Source organism: Plectropomus leopardus, chromosome 9 (genome assembly GCF_026936395.1).
Source record: "Plectropomus leopardus strain MGB_pleo_1.0 chromosome 9, ASM2693639v1, whole genome shotgun sequence".
NCBI classification, from domain to species: Eukaryota; Metazoa; Chordata; class Actinopteri; order Perciformes; family Serranidae; genus Plectropomus; species Plectropomus leopardus.
The window spans coordinates 14,424,883-14,444,808 of record NC_142184.1 but is presented as its reverse complement, the minus strand read 5'-3'; the positions used below and the strand labels follow the sequence as shown (position 1 = coordinate 14,444,808).

At 37.9% G+C, this 19,926-nt stretch overlaps 2 protein-coding genes across 16 annotated transcripts in view; one reads left to right on the top strand and one right to left on the bottom strand.

Annotated features, from left to right (window-relative positions):
- ren (renin) overlaps positions 1-15,812 on the bottom strand; it is a 28,033-nt gene extending 12,221 nt beyond the window's left edge. Inside the window, exons 1-5 of one of the 6 annotated variants that reach the window (XM_088082037.1) lie at positions 15,683-15,812; positions 14,990-15,131; positions 14,614-14,706; positions 3,733-3,822; positions 1,894-2,002 (exon numbers count right to left, since the gene is read on the bottom strand). In XM_088082037.1, coding sequence (XP_087938163.1) covers positions 1,894-1,902 — 9 coding nt within the window. In that variant the 5' untranslated portion in view covers positions 1,903-2,002; positions 3,733-3,822; positions 14,614-14,706; positions 14,990-15,131; positions 15,683-15,812. Of the gene's footprint in view, positions 1-1,893; positions 2,003-3,732; positions 3,823-10,313; positions 10,564-14,613; positions 14,707-14,989; positions 15,132-15,393; positions 15,566-15,682 lie in introns of those variants that run through there. The other 5 variants (XM_042491973.2, XM_088082038.1, XM_088082036.1 and 2 more) reach the window with 5 other exon arrangements.
- Positions 15,813-19,170: 3,358 nt separating this feature from the next.
- LOC121947397 (membrane-associated guanylate kinase, WW and PDZ domain-containing protein 1-like) overlaps positions 19,171-19,926 on the top strand; it is a 118,634-nt gene continuing 117,878 nt past the window's right edge. For 5 of the 10 annotated variants that reach the window (XM_042492435.2, XM_042492437.2, XM_042492436.2 and 2 more), the window contains exon 1: positions 19,177-19,922. In XM_042492435.2, the coding sequence (XP_042348369.1) occupies positions 19,625-19,922 (298 nt within the window). In that variant the 5' untranslated portion in view covers positions 19,177-19,624. Of the gene's footprint in view, positions 19,923-19,926 lie in introns of all 10 variants that reach the window. The other 5 variants (XM_042492430.2, XM_042492434.2, XM_042492440.2 and 2 more) reach the window with 3 other exon arrangements.

Sequence of the window (19,926 nt, the reverse complement as noted above, 5' to 3'; positions counted from 1 at the left end):
AAGCGGTGTGGAAATCTTTAGGAGTGATGGTTTTCTGGAAATGAAAAAAAACTTAAATGAGTTAGAGACTGTTGATAAATGTGCGTTAGTGCAAACCTCGGAGGAGTTCCTGCTGACAGATACACATTAGGAGCAGAATTCACAAGAGGATCTTATAGGGTTGTGAGCTATCTGTCATGATAAGAATACTTGAAGCAGAGCCGCAGCTGTTTGCAGGAAACGAGACTTGAGGGAAGTTATCACTCAAACAAGCCTGACTCCCAAAATAACAAAGACTTAAGTCTTAATCCTGGGCAGCTGGTATAAACCAGAAAGACAAAATGTTTCTGTTGTTGTCCTGTGTTTGGCTCATATCTCAGCAGGATGCTTTATACAATAAAGTGTGCATAAAGTGGAGAGCAATAACTTGGTTTTACTGATTCTACGCTCAGTTGTGCTTTATATGAGGCCAGTGAACTCCAAATTAGAAACGACGAGACTGTGATCCATCTGGAGACAATATGTATGAAAATATGCGGGACAGTCCTCACAACAGGAGATCAAAAATGTAAAATTGAGACCAAAGGATGTAGTAAAAACACATTTTATGTACAAACGTAAGATGTTCATCCCCAGAGCACTGTGAGTAATAGAGCCGAGTAATTTCTCTGTGGGCACATGTATCTGAATAAATCAGCTTTTTTATTCCTCACATGGGTTTTTCCCTTTGGAATTTTTTTGGAAGAGTCAACATGATGCATCACTCTCAACCAGTAGAGAGCAGTATTAGACTTAAAACGCTTCAGGACAGAACTCAGAGCAAACCAAATTTCACCCGAGGGAGTCAGTCTGTACCCAATCACATGCAACTCTGTGTGTGTGTGTGTGTGTGTGTGTGTGTGTGTGTGTGTGTGTGTGTGTGTGTGTGTGTGTGTGTGTGTGTGTGTGTCTCCATATCATTTGCTTATTGATGTATTTCTATGACTGAAGTGGCATCTAGGCCTACTACTTAAAGAGACAGGATATGTGTCACGCAAGATAAAATCTAATGTAGACTTCCTTGATCTGTACTTCATTTAAAATATTAAAAAAATATATTTAAAACAATGTTAATGTTAAGCAGCTGTGTTATGGGGTACCCAGCAGCTCAGTTGGTAGAGCTGGCACCTCGTATAAGTCATTGCTGCAGTGGCTGTGGGTTCAGTTCTGGCCTTGGCCCTTTGCTGCATGTCATCCCCCCTCTTTCCCCTTTTCACACTCAACCTGTCCCATCACAATAAAGGCAAAAGCCCCCCCCCAAAAATAGCTGTGTCTTGCATTGTAAAAAGTACTCCTTTGAATTTCACATTTACTGTATGTTTATTCATATTTAAAGGATAAGTCTAGTGATATTTTTTATTTGAGATAAGCATATTGGTATGTTATGCTCTTGCCAAAACCTGAAGTAACATTTGATTGCAGTGTATTGTAAATAAATGTCCAATCTCGATCAAAACATGATACAACCAAATGATGACTTAACCCATACTTTACCACCATCCTCCAATTCCTTTAAGAGGTACTTTCTATGTATCCGAAGCCTGATGCAGCTTGTTACTTTGTGCTATTGACCTCCATTGTTGCCAAAACACATCAGTGAGACACAGTTTTGCACTGAGTGACATGTTCCTTCAACAAAACAAAGCACTGTGGTTTATTTGAAATCAAATCAGCCACATAGCCAACACCATCCTGCTGCCATAAATACAATTATTATTACAATTATTATTGCAATTATTTAGCCTTTAAAAAAATGAAACTATATGTTTATGTGACATCAAAAAAAATCTCCCATAAGAATGCATGGGCTTTGTTTTGACATTGTTCTCTTTGTGGCATTAGTTGACAGTGAGAAAAATTTTAAAAAAAACATACCTTATCCATTAATGGAAGAGTAACACGCAGAAATGTCCTTCGTGTGCAGGCTCAGTTATATGGTGTTACAGTCCAACCTTTTTTTTGAGTGTTGTGTCTGGTCACGTAACTAGAACAAATCAAGAAAAACGTGTGAGGATACAGGGATATTAGGATATTTAAAAAACAACAACACAGAATTAAATGTTATTGGAAAAAAACATGATAAAATAAATAGAACAAAAATCAAATCTATGTATAAACGGGGTTTATCTTTGACAGCAGGTAGTTTGACCTGTGTCTGTTCTAACAAATTAAAGTCATAACCATCTGACAGTGAAATACAAATGATACCACATAAATGGAACTAAGCCATCATTCATTTTATTATTTTTACACTTACTGTCAAATGTCAAAATGTCAACTATGGAAAAGGCCTATTGTTGATGTTCAACCTGTCTTTTAAAAGGTAAGTAGAGTCTGATAATTCGACCTTACCCAGAAAAAGGTGCGGAGACTCTGAGAATCACATGTCAAAAGGGAAATATCCCAAACAAAAATAAAGTAGATATAAAATAAAAAATAACATTGAAACAATAAGGAAAACCTAAATTTAAGTATGTGGTTTGCTGCACAGAAATAAAGCTACATTCAGCCTCTGGTCAGCATAAAGGGAGTTAAATGTAAATGTAATCTGTGAGTCTGCTGGTAAACAGATACGAGTCTGTAAACGCAGAATAGATGCAAAAATGCATACAATGACTGAGGATCATATGTACAGTTAAATAAGGATAATCAGTGATATATATTTGCCTCTCATGGCGAGTGCATGTGATTGCAATGTATGGCTTATCTATGACAAGAGCAAACATGAATATATCTAGTTTATGTCCTGTGAAAATGCGCTTTGATTCCCAGGGAGCTCTATTAGGAAACAGGTGCTCTACAAAGACAGAAACATCTGGTGAACACATGAGAAACCATGGCAACCGTGCTTGTTTTGCTGCTCAGTATTTGAACAGCAACAAAGTGTGCCAATTCATTACCTGGAACTGTGAATATTTAATAGCGGCAGGTCTGCAGTAACACAGCAATGCACATGTGGACGGCCTTATTACTGCTACTCGGAGCCTACATGTTTGCATGGTATGTCTAGTTGACAGCGTAAGTCATTTCCTATTTATCTACACAGTTTGCAAGATTTCAGACATCTGTAAACACAAGCTTAGTTTAATTCTCACAAATACTACATGGATTAACGGATTTCCCACACACACAAACATATGTGTAATGGATAGCAGTCTGACATCATCTCAGGCTGCACTTTAAGAAAAATATGCATTAGAAAAAAAATTAAAGAAATACATGATTGCAAACAGATAATAAGAGCTTAATTAGATAAATTAAACCCTTTGACTTGTTGTAATTTGTGTGTGTGTGTGTGTGTGTGTGTGTGTGTGTGTGTGTGTGACCAGTGCGTGTATCTTTATGGCTCCCTGCACAGCATCACAAGATAAAGATACAAACTGCAGCCAGCTGATATAAAAAGACATCCAGCAGTGGCAGCAGTGGAGCCAAAATGATTCAATAAATGAGAGAGAGCAGAGCCACAGTACAAAGCTCTATGAAGCCAACTGTTTTGTTCATCAAAGTCTGGCTAATATCAAAAACAAGACCACTCAGGCTGCAGACAGTCAGAACATATTACAGAGATTATAGAAAGATCCTGCAGTTAAAAGCCAGTTGCTTTGGTTAAACTGAGGCATCAAATGTATGTATTGACTGCCAAACAGAAAAACTGTCACGTCAACATTGAGACAAGCGGCTTATTTTCAAAATCAAGCTGAAAATATGATCTACCTCTGTGGTCGCGATGAGGTCTCCCACATGTGACCTTATACTCTGCTGTGTTATATCACATCTGCATTGTTAGGATCCTCTGAGAGTCAGCTGAAGAAAGACAAGAAAGGTGGGAGAGAGAGGGGGGAATGACATGCAGCAAAAGGCCACAGGCTGAACTTAAACCCGGGCCGCTGCAGAAGCCTCAGGCATTTGGGGTGTTCACTGTGCCAGGTGAGCTAGAGGTCACCCAGTGTTTTTTTTTTAATATTGAAAGAAGACAATAAACAAGAAATGACCCAAATATTAGCAGGAAATTGTATGATAAAATTAACTCGAATTACCAAAAATTAAATAAAATAAAATAACAAAAACAGGAAATGACATGTAAAAGTGCTAAATGAAAATAATACTTTTTTTCTGTAATCCATTCTAAATATATAATTACAACATTTCTAATTCTGGTTTTCTTGATTTTTTTTAATCTAGTTATTTAGTAATTATCTTATCTCTCTCTCTCATTACATTGTACAATTTTTATTTTTTATGGCAATTTGCCAGACATTTCATGCTAAGCTTCTAATTGCACTTTTTCACATTTTAGAAAAAAAATCAAACCAATTTACACAAGACAGTAGCTCAAGCAAATTGATATTGACGCAGGTTTAGTTAGGTGCAGTTATTTTGTTACCCTTATCTTTATTTACATGTCATCCTTTTAGTGAAAGCTGCTACTGGGGTAGGTAGAAATCTGGAAAAGGCAAAACAAAACAACAGCAGCAAAAACACTGCTGATCTGTTAATTGATATATACCATATAATGGATGTCAATAAAAGAAAAAAACTGTCACTAAAAAAACATGTCATAATATGAAAATACACCCCTCCTCCTGCAGCTCTTCCCTCTCTGTCCCCAGGCCCTCCCATCAGACAACCATATGTACGTGCTTCATACAGTAACTCATCCATTTATTTAATCATTTTCATTGTAGAGTTGCCTCTCGTGCATTCACTCAACACAGGACATGGACCTTTAGCCAGATCTAACCTGTATAACAGCAGCAACAGAAAACTTGCTGATCTGGCAGGGAGTTGGGCTGTCCGGTCCCTGGAGCTGGGGTACGTGTTGACTAGATTAGTGTCATTTCAGCCATTGAGTGGAGGTTTGGGTTGCTTTGCAGTGTATTCAATAGCAACTTTTTTTTGCAGGATTCTCTGCCATTAAATCAGGCTTTAACAGAAGGGATCTGACGTGCATTTGCATTTACAGAACAGCCAATAGGAATGCCCTCTCTCAGAAATGACCTGTCATTAGCCAAAGTCTCTCGTCAAGGTCTGGATTTTCCAAAGCCTGAAAACAGAGCCAAAAGAAGAAGCAGAAGCCTAACGTTCGCTCAGACCACTGGAATTAAAATATACTCTAAGTTTATTGCTCGATTTCTGCCCAGTGATGCCAAAATTAAACTGCCCAAACAACTTTAAGTTCATTTTGCTGGTAATAGTTTTACACTTTAACTAAAGTAATTTTTTAAGTGCAGGAATTTTATTTTATTCTAGATTAATGGAGTGTGCAGGGATTCTTTACTTCTTTGCTCTTTCTCTGGTGAAAGAAAATAATTTAATGCAATAGTCATTAATCTAATAATGTTTATATGTTTGGCAGTGAAGTTCACATAATAAGAATCAGCTCTCTCAGAGTGGTCGTGGTTACCTTGATCACATGACAGGATTGTGAGCACAGGATATCCTTATTAAAAAAAAGAGGCATCCTCCTCTAATTGCTGAGCTTTGTGACTTCCTGGACAACAAGCGTCCATATCCTCACACCCACCAAACATCCTCTGTAGTGTTCACAGTAACAGGCTGACTCATCTCATGGAAATGTCTCATTGTATCCCCACTATTGTCTTCTCTGTTGTCTCAAAAACGTCTCTTTTATTCTTCATTTTGTTAATAAAAGTTTAGTTGCTTTGTTGCATTTCCCAGCAACACTGTTTTAACTTTATTACTAACGTTTTCCAATTTCACAAACAATTAAGTGTTTCTCTAAAGCTTCTAATGATTATTAGTCACCAGAGACAAAATTACTGGGTATATAAAATGGAGAAACACTGTTGTTAATCTTAGATCTTAGACACAAGTGAGGCAAAATGTGAAAGTGGTGTCAGAACACAAGTTTTGTATTATGTTTTCCCTTAGACTAGAGATCAAACAGAACAAAGAGCTCACAGAAGAAACTCATAAAATCTACTTTTTAAAAGGGCACGGAGTACAAATAAAATATAATACAACATATGTAACATATCAGGGATGGCACCTTTTCCTTATACAATGGTAAGAATAGGGTATGCCATTATGTTTCTTTCTTCATATACAGCTGAGTTGAGACCAAGTCATTGTTTTGGAAGTCACTGGTCAGTCTCAAGTCTTTGCACCAAAGTCTCAAGTCAACACCCAAGTCCTAGTCTTTAGTTTCAAGTCCTAAATGAGTCATAATGCACTCTCTACCAAATATGATGCAATTTCAAAAACAGTGTAACAATAAAATTAAATGAACAAAATCATGAATGCTTTTTTTTTTTTTTTAGTTCTCGAAGGTTCTGTCCTGCAACTTGATTGGATGCTGTTTGATTGGTTCAAAGTGGATGTGGGGTATTAAATGTGTACTTGCTTGGAATGAAGAGCGTCAGCATTGGCTGATTTCAGGAAATTAATTTATTTGTGGTACACTTTTTAGATGCAAAGCCAATGGTCTGTCCAAGTGGGGCACTGACTTCTGCATGGGTGGCATGAAGCACAAGCGCTGCTGCAGGCACACACGTTGGCATAGCTTTAATTTGCCCCTTTTGTCTCCGCTGCCCATACCTACCCTTACTAACACTGCAGTGTCTAACATTCCTGTTTATAGTTTTGTGTAAAAGATAAATAGATCTACCAATCACAACACAACAGAGTGACACCACACAACCGTAAAATAAAGCTTTTAAACTTAAATTTAAAAAAAATGTCACTCTTTAAGTATATAGTACAACAGCAAGTATAAAGTGTAAGGAAAATAAAAGTGCGAAAAAATTAAAATAAATAAATAAGCATACTTTTTTTAACAGGTGTATCAGTATAATTGTATGTACAATTACTCAGGCTAGACAATATTCTAGCACATCACTGCTTCTCAGATTCAGGACTGAATTGCACAGATAAACAAAAATTCAGGTTACTCATCAGAGAGTTCAAACTGACCAGCCAATTTTAATGGGGTGGCCAATCAGATTTCAGGCCACTCCCTGAACACACCTGTACCATGCTATTTAATCTTTGGGTTTGGGAGATGGTTTTCTCAAGTCAAAAGAGAGTCAAGTGATGTTATGTGTCATTGGTGTTAAAATTATTTATGATTTTGTCAAGTTGAGTCTAATGTCATCAAATTTCTGAGTCTGGCTCAAGTCCAAGTCATGTGATTTAAGTCCACACCGCCATACAGAATATAAAGAATACATATAAAAAAATAAATAAATCAAACATAATAAAAAAAAATAGTACCTCAAAGAATCTCTGTCCAAACTCAGGCTAGCTGTTGCCCACTGTTTCCAGTCTTAATGCAAACTAACAGCCTCCTGGCTGTAACCGTATTTTTTAAAAATAGATTTAACAGTGGTATTCATCTTTTCATCTCACTCCAAGTGACAAATTAATCAATCAAGGCTTGTCAATTAAACACATTGTGATTTTTATCATAGATACTATAGGTAAGGAATATTTGCGTTGTGTAAGCTCTTGTGAAAAACTCTAATAAGCACTCAGTTAGAGCATGACACAATTATTAAGACTCTCACTTCAGCTGAGAGCAAAACATCAAAATAAGTTGAGAAGCAAACAATTTATATCAGTCTAGTCCTCACATCTTTGAGTACTCTTCATCTTATCAAAGACACACTGACGTTCACTCTATTTTTAGTTTAAAGATGGTAGCTTCACTTTTAAGCAGGTCTGTTGAGCATTATCATCTAATTTCTCTCCAATTGGCCTTCTGTTTATGCAGTTTGACTTCAGAGGGTGTTTTTGATATTTCCTTTGCCTGGCCAGCCAAAGTATCACTCCTAGATAATTGACTTTTTATTAAAAAGCACCACCTCCTCTGAGATAAATTACCTTTGCAGTCCACTCTGTTAGCGGTTGATGACAGTCTTCAATAAAAGCCTGACTAAGTTGTTTTAGTGATCATAATTTAAGATTTAAATCAGCATAAGGAAATGGTAAATTACATCAAAACTTAAGAAATCAGACCATAAAACCCACTGAGTGCATATCACAGACATATGAGATGCATTACTGCACAAACAAACAGATGCTCTCTTTGAAAGCAAATAAAACACAAAAAGGAAAAGAGCTCCATTCATTCTCTTTCTGATGAAAAGCACAAGACAATTACCAGGATGGAGTTTTGATAATAAACAATTCAAATGTCTTTTTCATGTTACTTTTCCGACTTTTGATTATTGAGTGTTTGATTTAAGTGTCTAATTATGCTACAAAATCTTTGAATTGGGTTTAATTGCATTGTTGTCTGTCTCAAGGGGATCTGTGCTTTTTATTTGGGATGTTTGATGGCAGAGAGTTGTGGCAGCATCTCAGAACAAATGAAACACCTTTTTGATGCCTGTTGTGAAAAATCTTGGCTATCGATCTAAAACGCAGCTGCAGTCTGGTCTTGGTGAAAACAAAAGGCCTATATAAAAACTTAAATCAGTGCACTGCAGATCAGCTGTTCCGATTAATTGAATTCTTGTCACTTCTCTGCGTTTTCTAAATATAAAATCTATCATATACATCCCTGTCCCACATACAGTATAGCTCTACCTTCAGGTATTAAACTGTCAGTGCTCATCAGGTGGATTGAGGACACCTTAAAGGCAGAAATGTCCATTACTTGTCGTTCACACCCCATGAGATTTCATAGAAAGAGATTAAAATGGTAAATGTGGCAGTATGGTTGAGCTTAGTTGAAATACTGCTCATTAGCATACATTTATATCCTGTATAATGGCTTACATTTTAATTTGAATATGTCCAAATCAGTGAAATTAACTGAATCTAAAAAGGACTCATAGTTTGTGATAAAACTTTGTGTCCACCTCACTGGCCGAGAACTGTGAGCTACTGTAATAACAAGTGGAGGTGGAAGGACACCGCATTATCCCGTTCACTGAAGTATTTTTAAACCAAGCATGAGGTCTGCTGGTGATGTGAATCTCGTGGCTACTAATAAAATGCAACAGAGTTAAATCTAGTGAGTTAGCATTGCAGCAAGGAATGTGTTCGTATGTGCACCAGTGGAGGAGGAAGTACTCACAACATTAAACTACCCCAAAGTACGAATACTCTTACAAAGATCTCCTAAAACATGCATTTACTTGTTTTATCAAAATAATACTTTAGCTGAAGAACAAAACTAGATTACTTTTGTATCAGTTTATTTCTGGTACATTACTGCCTCCAAGGTTTAGGGCTGAATTTTACCTATAAATTAAAACTGACCAGGGGTGTGTCTAAGGAGTGGCTTGGGGTGCGGGGCACCCCTGAAATCTGACTGGACACGTCAGGTGCCACCTCATTATGACTGGCTATGTGCTCTTTTAGTTTCAACTGTTTGATGAGTAAACAGAATTTTTTGTTTATAGGTGCAATGTACTCTTAAAAAATGCCTGAAAGGCAGTATTGTGCCAGAGTACTGTCTAGCCTGACTAATTTTACAAAGTAATTGATACAACTGTTAAAAAGTTTGCTCACACAGGGTTATTTAATGTAATTTTTGGCACTTTTATTTTGTTAGCACTTCAGAGAGGAACAGTTTCTTTATCAAAGTACAAAAGCTTTATTTTACATTTGAGTGGCGTCACTCTGTTGTGTTGTGATTGGTAGATCTATTTATCTTTCAAATTAAAATATAAACAGGAATGTAAGACACTGCAATGTTAGTAATTAAAGTAGGTATGGGCAGTGGAGACAAAATGGAAAACTAAAGCTATGCCGACACGTGTGTCTGCAACAGAGCTCGTATATGCCACCCCTTCATAAGTCAGCACCTCACTTTGGCCAACCCAGTAAAAAAAAAGTCTGGACATGCCACTGAAAGTGACTGGGCAGATAGCCATTAATAATGGAGTGGCACCTGTGGTGGCCTATCAGATTTCAGGGGTGGCCAATGGCACTCAAGGCCACTCTCTAGACATGCCCCTGCCAATGGCAACATTTTGAACATGCTGATATGAGACGTATGAAACATAAAAATGTGTTTCCAGAAACATGCAATGCCAACATTTTCTTGTGGCAACTGGGCTGGTGTCAGACAAACTTTGTGGAGTGGGCGGATTCAAAGGTATGAACCCAGGCAGGGGCTGACCTGCTGCATCTGAGATTTATGTTAATGAGAGACTGAACTAAAACAAAGAGCTGAAAGATGCTATACAGCTCAGCAGAGATGAGAGGAACTGCTGCTTTGAGTAAAGCCCAAATACCTCTAGTTGGTACTTATCTAAATAAGCTTGAATCCACCCACATGCCATCGCAGATATGACCAACTCACTGTGTTTGGTTGTACTCACTGTTTTGTTCGATGATCCAGGGTGCGAGGATGTGTGGAGAGTTGCTAGGCGAAACTGAACTGATTTGTTTAACTTTTGCATTCAAACAAAATCAAAAACCCCAATCAAACATTACCCAAAATAAACAGGCCTTTACAAAAAAGTTCAAATCAATGGGACAATAAATAGATTTATGAGATTAAAAAAACTAAGATTCAACCAAACACACAGCAGTTGAAGACTGTATTCTCCTGATGTCTTCCCTGATTGACTAATTTAGCACACCTGCTTTTAATGAGAGGATCCTGAGATGCAGGTCAGGCAATGCATTTAAGTGACTCACAAAAAAACAAAGAAAAAGAAAAGTGAAATTATAAGGAAATGGCTCCAACATACAGGGCTTGAATAAATACCTTGTACCTCTGGTGTGCAGACATGCATAATGAACACCATAATAAACATTTTCACAGCAAACAGCACACAGAGAAACACTCTGGGAATTTGCATGAATAACCAACTTCGCCTTTTTGAATTCTCATTGCTTTGCTTTTCTCAACTAAAGTCAACACGGCCCCCTTCCATCCGTAGCTGCAATGTTCTCTGTGCCTGAATAATTCAATATTGCTCACTGTCTGCTCCTGTTGTGCTCTGCATGGTTAAGAACCAGTGAAGGGGAAGGCTCAATGCATGGGGACAGGCCTTGTTTTCTACGCCTGCAGCCAAGCGTGTGTCTTATGTAAGGGAGGGGGTTGGATGGTCCAGAGTGCAACATCCACTGCATGACAACTCCTGTCGCTTTGTCATCATGTGTCTTCCCCATCCCTCCTCTCACTTTCTGTGAGTTATGACCTCACAGATGCCCTATTTTTTTAATGAATGGTCAAAAGCATCGTCACAAACAGTTCCTCGCCAAGATATTTCATTTCCTTTCATTCTACCATCGTCTTTGAGTCAGTCTGTGTTTCCATATCTCCCTTCATGCTCTTCATCTCCTTCTACCCCCCACACTCCTCCTGGTCTCCTCTTAACAGGCAGACAGTTTGACAGGACAGTCATCATTATCATTTTAGACATCTTAAGGAACACTTTATTTTGTCAATTATGTGTTTCCGTCATTTTTGCCATGTTTCTCATGAGAAAATGCTGTTTGCATACAAGCACCTCAAGAGAAGATTGTGCTCATTAAAATGTAACTGCTGCATTTATTACAGGTTTCTCTGAAAGAGAAGATTTGAACCTTGTATCCCGTGAGACATCTGGAATATGAGGATTCAGGTGGTTACTGCTGCATTATTTAACAAACCCTCCAGCCATCTTGCTTCGCAGGTGTACATGAATCTGTTTCTCATGATTTCACAACACAAACACTGTGCCTGTCTGATGTTTCTTTGAATTACAAATAGCAGCTGAATCCATCTTTGTGTCAATACGCTGTGTATTCCACAAACTGACAATGTTTCTCAGCCCTCTCAGCTTGTCTGCAAATTAACAAATACGTTCCATGAGATTAAAACAATTGTTTTTAATACACATGCTTTGATACAATCATTAAATGTGCAGCTATATGAAAAACGCAGTGTGTGCGATAAAAAGTCAGGCCATGATGGGTTTGTTTTTTTTCCCATGTGGAACAGAAGTAAATCTTTCTAAACTCAACTGACCAGCTGTTCAACTGTGTTGCACTAATCTCTCTCACATGCACAAGAAGGTAACTGAAGGCATCAGCCTGGCCAGTACACACACACTGCTGGCTGACTGGACTTCACAGTGATGTTTACTTAAAGGTCCCGTTTGTAGGATTTAGGGGCACTGACTGGTAGAAATGGCATATAATATTTTCAGTTTATAATTATCAGAAAATAGGAATGATCATGTTTTCATTATCTTAGATTGAGCTGTTTATATACTGACAGTATTTTAGCCACTGCTTGGCCAATTTGGACATACCTTGTTGTTGTTGTTTTTTTTTTGGTGGGGGGGGGTTGCTGAATCCATTTATGATATTTTCAAAATTTATATTTTAAACCAGAAGTCTGCATATTTTAAGTCATCTTCTCAGGCACACGTTTACCACTTATATAAACAGAGTTAAATCATGAGTCAGTCATTTTGACAGGGAAAAATATCTATCAGTATAGCTTACCACCTGTATAAATAGAGAACCTAAACTAATACCAAATAGAGTTATATGTGGAGTAGGTCATTCTGATAGACATTTGCACCTGACAGAAAGACCTACTGTAGGTTACATTCAACTCAGTTTATACAGGTGGTAGGCCATTCTGATATTATTCCCAGACAAAGGGTACAAATGTTTATCAGAATGGCCTACCACCTGTTTAAAAGAGTTAAATGCAGAGTAGTGGCCATTTCAGTGGCTGATATACTGTCTATATATGATATTATGCAATTTTTTGTGAATTAGTTCTATTATGCAAATTGCCCAACATATGCAAGTTAGCATCCATCAGTTTCCTACTGTTGGGGACCCATACTATGCATTTATAACGTAAAACCTTGGAGTACTCAACATTTCCGGGTTCACGATGGAGCTCTATAGGCTGGCAAATGGACTAAAACTCAAAGAAAGAATATTGCACTAATTTACCATGTTACCAAAAACACTCGTCCAAATGAATGATAACTTAACTGGATGTGTAAATAAGCAACTGTTTACACTAAGTTCACCATATGAACTTGAAATGTCATGATATATCATTTTTCCATCACTCAGGGCCAAATTTGAACATTTTTTGCCTCTGTCCCATGGCACCATTTTTCTGGTCGCATTTTGTCTGAATAAACAATATCCACACATGAAGGTAACCGACGTCTCTGAGTTAACATATAGTAAGAGTGTCCTTCCAGCACAGGGCGTTTTGAGTTGGAACTGAGAGCGTTTTGTCCAGGGAATGGAAAAGCTATTGATTTTTGTTTTGCTGCCATTATACACTATTTGTTGTAGCCATGATAAACCAAGCAAAGAATAATCATTTAGAAGTAGAAAAACTGTTCATAAAGGAATATTGTTGCCTATAAAATTAGATTTTCCCATGCTTACGTCTTCCCAAAACATAAGAGACTTTTGGCTTTTGGCGTGTGGAAATGCCAACAACTTAATTTATATCAGAGGAGGAGAAGAAAAAGCTCTAAAATACATCAACTGATGATCGACACTTTTTAAAAAAAAATACTATTTATTATTATAAAAAATTATGTAAAACATGATTTAAGCATTAAAATGTACCCTTACTCAAAACTGTCATGAATGTTAATTGTTTGTTACTTGTCTTTTTAATGTTACAGTTAGATTATGTGAATATTTCATGTATTGGATGAGTGGGTGTTTCATTGTCACCATATGCACCGAGAAAGAAAGAAGCATATGTGAAATCAAAACTATTTTTAGACTCTACAAAAAACTGTACGAGCTCTCTTCTCTCTGTGTTTGTGTCTGAATCATAAGGCATAAATAAATTCAGTAAGATGACCGATAAATTATAACAAGTAAGAGCATATTCTGCAAAGAGAGTGATGTGACTCTGAAAGTCTCTTTGTTGTCACCAGCCAGAGCTTTGAAGCCGTGTCTTTTGACCGCTGTGACAGATCGATACAATGTTTGACTTGCTGGTTAATGTTTAATTACTGTGCCTTGATTGTGGACTCATGGCATTCCCGAGGTTTGGACGGCCAATTACTGTCACTCATAAAAACTAAACACAGTCTGTGTTACACAATTCTAGAGGATTTACATTCATTATATCACCAGTTGTTGCTGCGGGCTCGCCTTTATGTACCACTCAAAGTCAGGCTTTTCTCATTTGTCGTAACAAAGTGACCAGGTAAACCATGTACTCTCTATTCAAAAAGAAACAGCTCATTCACATTGCTAAATCTCAAATCACCAAAATGAAAAGTGGAGCCCTTTTTTAAAACACCGGTACACTGTAAACTCGGATTGGTTAACCTTACTTAGAAAAAGCATGCAAACCGACTGCCTCAAAAAACGAAGTCCAGTGCAATAAGTACTGTATGTTGTACTAACCAATGCTTTTTCTTGTTGTACACTTACACTAGAGTTTTAGTTACAGTACTTGAAAATAAACTTAAGATGTACTCTTGACTTAATATAGACTACTTAGAATTAGTATTTCAGATAACTTAATAATTGTAAGTGAAGTATACTGTGTTTGTATCATGAACTCAGAGATATAACTGGCATAAGTCTTTATATCTGACTATCACTACAACACTGGCAAATACAAAGCAAATTCTCCCAAAACTCTTTATGCTCCTTCAAGATGAAAATAGGAGTACTTACAAAGCAGGCCTTGTAGAAGTTACTGGGGTCATCACAAAGTAGAACAGAGAGGCCTCAGAGTACAAGGGTGCGAATAGCTGTCTCATCTGGTTTCTAGAGGTGAACAATAAAAGATTATGCAACAATCAGAATTTAAAGTACAATCATTTTACTCAAAGTGAATATGGAACAAGTGTCACCACAAAGTTTGTTTGACAGTGCAGCAAACAGTTACTGATTGGAGAAGAGATTTTTAAGATATAACCTTTTCTTATTCCATCTTATATCCCCTCATCACCATTGTTGCAAAAAAATAAAAAAATTAAAATAAAAAACAAAACAGTATTTGTGTTCAAATCACAAAGATCATTATACAAGAAGCCTGTAGTAGACTCACCCCTGAATCAATCTGCTGCACAAACTCAGCCAATGAGTCTCCAAGACATCCTTTCTTGGACTTAAAGTTTGTGACAAAGCGTGGTGTGTGGCGGTCAAAGGCATCAAAAAAGTCACTCTGCTCCTGTTGAACTCTGCAAAGACTTACAAAAAAATAAATAAATAAATAAATAAAATGAGTAAATAGGCTTAGGCAAGTTCTATAAAGTTAACATTTTCATGGTGCACATTTCACCAAAATCTCATTTTAAACATTAGTTTCCATTGAAAATAGAAATAAATATGGACAATGAATTAATTTATGATGCATATGAATACTGAGCAAATCGGCACTGCTAACAGGTGTCAACACTGTAGTGTTTGCTGTGTCAAAACTGGCTACATTTCAAGTTTGCAAATACCCACTTTTGTTTCCACGGTTAAAATAGGTTTTCAGGCAACTCCTGCACGGCGGTGGGGAAGCCAATCTCCAACTTCAACACCGAAACACTCCTGAACAAGCTCTGCCGGCTCCTAAAATGCTGTGCCGTGCCTGTTAGCTAGCACTAGCGCTAGCAAGCTAGCTAACTTGCTAACAGGCACTGTTAGCGGTAGCATACACCAGCTAGCGCTTAGCATACGTTAGCTAACGCTAGCTAATATTGGCAGCAGTCAAAAACACAAGCGCACACACAGTTATTGTTGGATAACTTACCGTATTATTCTTTAAAAAGGAACATTAAAAATCCGAGCAGTTTGACTTCCCGTCCCGTCTCCTCGTGCTCGTGCATGCTCAGGCCTCTTCTTCTTCTTCTTCTTCTTCTTCTTTTCCGGCAGACTTTGGTGCTACTAGGTGGTTTAAGTTAGATTCATTCTGAACAATAAGTAATATGTGTTTTTTTATCCTGCATTTAACAGTTACTCATTAAAAACAGCAAGAAGTGCATTTTGTTTATTACTGAGTAAAGTTTACTAATTAATGCATGTCATGGCAGCTATTAGATTTTAATAGCCTACATAGAAATCAGTCTGTTTTGTTTTTTTTTTCTTCAAAAAGAATAAAAATACAACCAAGATTGCTTTATCTGGCGCAGAGGATGCAAAAAATATCTAATGGTTACAAAAAAACCTCTTCTATAAGCGACATAAAACTGATTTACTTCACTGTGACAGTCATAATAATGAAGCTATTAATGTTTTGCCCACACAGGTGTTTTCCTTTCCAGATTGACTTCTCCTCAAGACTTGACTTTTCTGACATGTGCCTCATTCTCCTGCTGAAAATGTTAAAGGAACACTTGAATATTTTGAGAAATACACTTACCCACTTTGCTGCTGAGAGTTAGACGAGAACGTCGACACTCATATCTTGTCCATCTATGAGTTTGAGATGTGACCACCTATGTTTGTGAAAACAAAAGCAGGAGTTTTTTTTATCAACAATTTGGGATGTGTCCAGTTGTGTTTATGGCAACAAAAGGTGGCGCTTTTTGAAAACAGTTTGGGACGTGTCCAGCTCTTTTTGTAGTTTGAGATGCATCTAGTCATGTGGTGACAAAAATTGGTGGTTTTAACATCATTTTGGGACGTCTCCAGCAGTGTTTGCTGTCAGAAAAGGGTCTGTTTTTTATTACTAGTGTGGAATGTGGCTACAATAGCGGTGGTTTTTAATATTAGTTTTTGACACGCACAGACATGTTTGTGGTGACAAATGTGGGTGTTTTTAAAAACAGTTTGGGATGTGTCCAGCAGTTTTTGTGGCAACAAACGTGCATGTTTTTTAGCAACAGTTTGCTAGTGTCCATTTACGTTTGTGGTTACAAAAGCAGGTGTTTTTTATCAACAGTTGGGATGTGTCCAGCCATGTGGTGACGTGTGTTTTTCAACATCGGTTTGGGACGTATACAACCATGTTTGTGGCATCAAAATTGGGTGTTTTCATCAACAGTTGTTTGTAGCAGCCAACCAGGGCATTTTCAGGCAAAACATTATGTTCATGTGTCTTCACAAAACCCCATGTCAACCACAGTGTTGCCACAACAGAAGATTGAAAATTAAAATGTAAAGTTTTAACACATCCACTACATATAAATGTAACATATCCATGGTTTGCTGAAATGAACAATGCCAGCATTTTTTTCTGGCAAATGGGCTGTGAGGCAAGATTTCAGACAATGATTTGATCTCAGGGCTTTATGTTTGAAACAGTGTTCAGCACATTGGAGCTGGATGTGTGTCACGTTCAGCCGCCTGCAGCTGTTGGTTGTCCCTGCTGAAAATCTCATGTGACATGTGACTTGCAGAGCAGAACCCACACAGAGAATAATGATAGACATGTGTCATGTATGTTGTGCTCACCAGACATACACATACATATGAATCAAATTCAAACCGACCACGTTACAAAAATAGAGTGATGGACATATTTTAGTTGTTCAAGACAAATAACTTCTATATGACTAACAGGAGAGGTAAGAAGTGACACAGTTGAGTCAACATGAACACTCCCAGCACTCAACACTGGGATGTAATGGGATGGAAAGCTGCCTTTCATGCACTGCTATCCAGGCCACTGCCCTCACAGGCTGTGGTAGAGTGCCAGTTACTGTACTTTATCTGAGCAGGCAGGAAACACAGAGTGCCTGTTTTTCCTCTGCAGTGGCATGTGTTTCTCACCTGATCCCTCCTCGCTCTGATCCAAACTGCAGATATATTTGTATGATTAGGGATAAAGTTACTATCAGGCATTGACAAGGGATCTTTTCGCTTTCTCTGAAATCACATTGGTTTGGCTTCCTTTTTAGGGCAGTTGGAGGAAAAACCTATTTGACTTACAAATTGTCATCTTCTTAGGGAATAAAAACAGCTGTGTTTGTGAATACAGGATAAACTTACAAATTGTAATGATGAAATGGAAACTACAGCTAAATGATGGCTGAGCTTGTCAAAAAGACTAAAGGACTAATCTAGACAGAAATATCTACATTTACAATATAACACAAATAGTTTGACTATTGTGTTTCTTTAACCCTTTGTGAAAGTCTTTCTGAGTCACTTTGGGGGATCTCCTCACAATAGTCAGGTTTATAGGAAGATGGTGGAAGTCAAATTGGTGACAAGTGTTCAAAATGTTTGAAGGTTATTACTAAATTTACTTTAAATCTTTGCTTCAAATTCATGCTGTTACTTATTAATGGAAATGTGACCAAGCAACATAAAAATATTTTTTACAACACCATACAATATAAGAAAACAAAGGAATAAAAGAGCATTTTCGGCCCATGAAATGATCTCATTATTGAACTGTGTTATTGTAAGTGGATGATCCCTATACAACATTTATGTACAGTAGTCTCATCAATATTAATACATTTTACCAGATGATTATTTGTTTTCTGTAAATACTGAAGTCAATTACAAATTTGGGGGACTTGACTTGAAAGTACTACTACTACTACTGCTAGTGCTACTATTACCACTACTTCTACTACTACTACTACAACTACTACTACTATCTCAGTGGTGGACTTTTTTAATCGATGGACAAATCACTCATTTGTGTGTGTACAAACGTCTAATTTGAAATTTAACTGAAGTTATCACATAAATGTAGTGGAGTAAAGTAAACTACAATATTTTCCTCTGGAGTGTACTGGAGTAGAAGGTGCATGTAATTAAAAGAGGTCAAGTAAAGTACCTCAAATTTGTAGGCTACTAATGCACATCACTTGAGTACATGTACTTAGTTACATTCCAGCACAAATCTACTTAAATACGATATTTTGTATTTATTTGCGTGAGAACTGTCAAAGCTGTTTAGCAAGTGAATGCAAAAACACTGTAGGTCTATTAGAGTTTCTGTTTGAATTTGTCCAAAAGCATTTGCTCTGTGTCACTTTTCCAGTAAAAAAAAAAAAGAAAAAAGTGTGCCAGGATAAGGTGCACGACTCCTCTGGCAGCTGCTGGTTTGGAGTTTTAACCATCAAACTCATAAAGCTGCAGCTCGGTCTGCAGAGAGAAACTGGTCTCTGTGGTGCGGGCTCCATTATTTATGAATAAGGACTAAATGCTGGAGCTCCTGGGGGGATTAGACGCGGAGATCGCTGTAATCCGTTTGGAAACTCGTGCGGGGAGGAGCGTTAAGACCCGGTAGGTGTGGGGTCGGGTAGGATTTTCCCTCGTGGAGTAGAGGCTGGACGCATGCGCCCCTCTCTCAATATTTCTCCATCCACAGCGCAGGAGCAAAGAGGATGAACTTGTCGCGTTACCTGCCTAAAGGAGCCGCACGGGATAGGTAAATGTTTTCTTCTGGGAAGTTTTAAAAAGGAGGGAATACTTGAAAGAGAGGGAGGCAGAAGTAGCAGATTAATAGAGATAGGAGGCGTGCGCTTGGATGTAAAAGCGACAGTGGAATTAGAGCGCGTGTTGTTAAAAGATGCAGAAACAACAGAAGCGGCAACAATCTGGAGTTTGATCCTCTGGGATATTTGCACGCGCTGGGAGCAGCATGGTTTGGCTCAGGAGGAGGGTAAAAATGGCCCAACTTGGAGTGACACCCAAACATGAAGTTTTCTCTCTGTTAGGACTGTTTCTGTGCTATGCATCGGCTGGTTTTTACACCACTCCGCGGGATTAACGGGTTTAGACTTGAGTCATCATGTCAAAAGTAATACAGAAGAAGAACCACTGGATCAATAAAGTGAACGACTGCCTGGTGATCCGGGACGCGTCCGGGGAGCTGAACGTGGATCTGCGCGGCGGAGCAGAGAATGGAGAGTTTCCGTACATCGGACAAGTTAGGGAGGATGCTGTGGTTTGTCAGGACAGTAAACTCTGCGATGGGGAGCTGCTCTTGGAGGTGGAAGGGTTGCCTGTGTCTGGATTACCCCTCTATGATATTTTAGCTGTGATTAATTGCTACAAAGGTCCCGTCAGGTTGAAAACTGTGCGTCAAGGTAA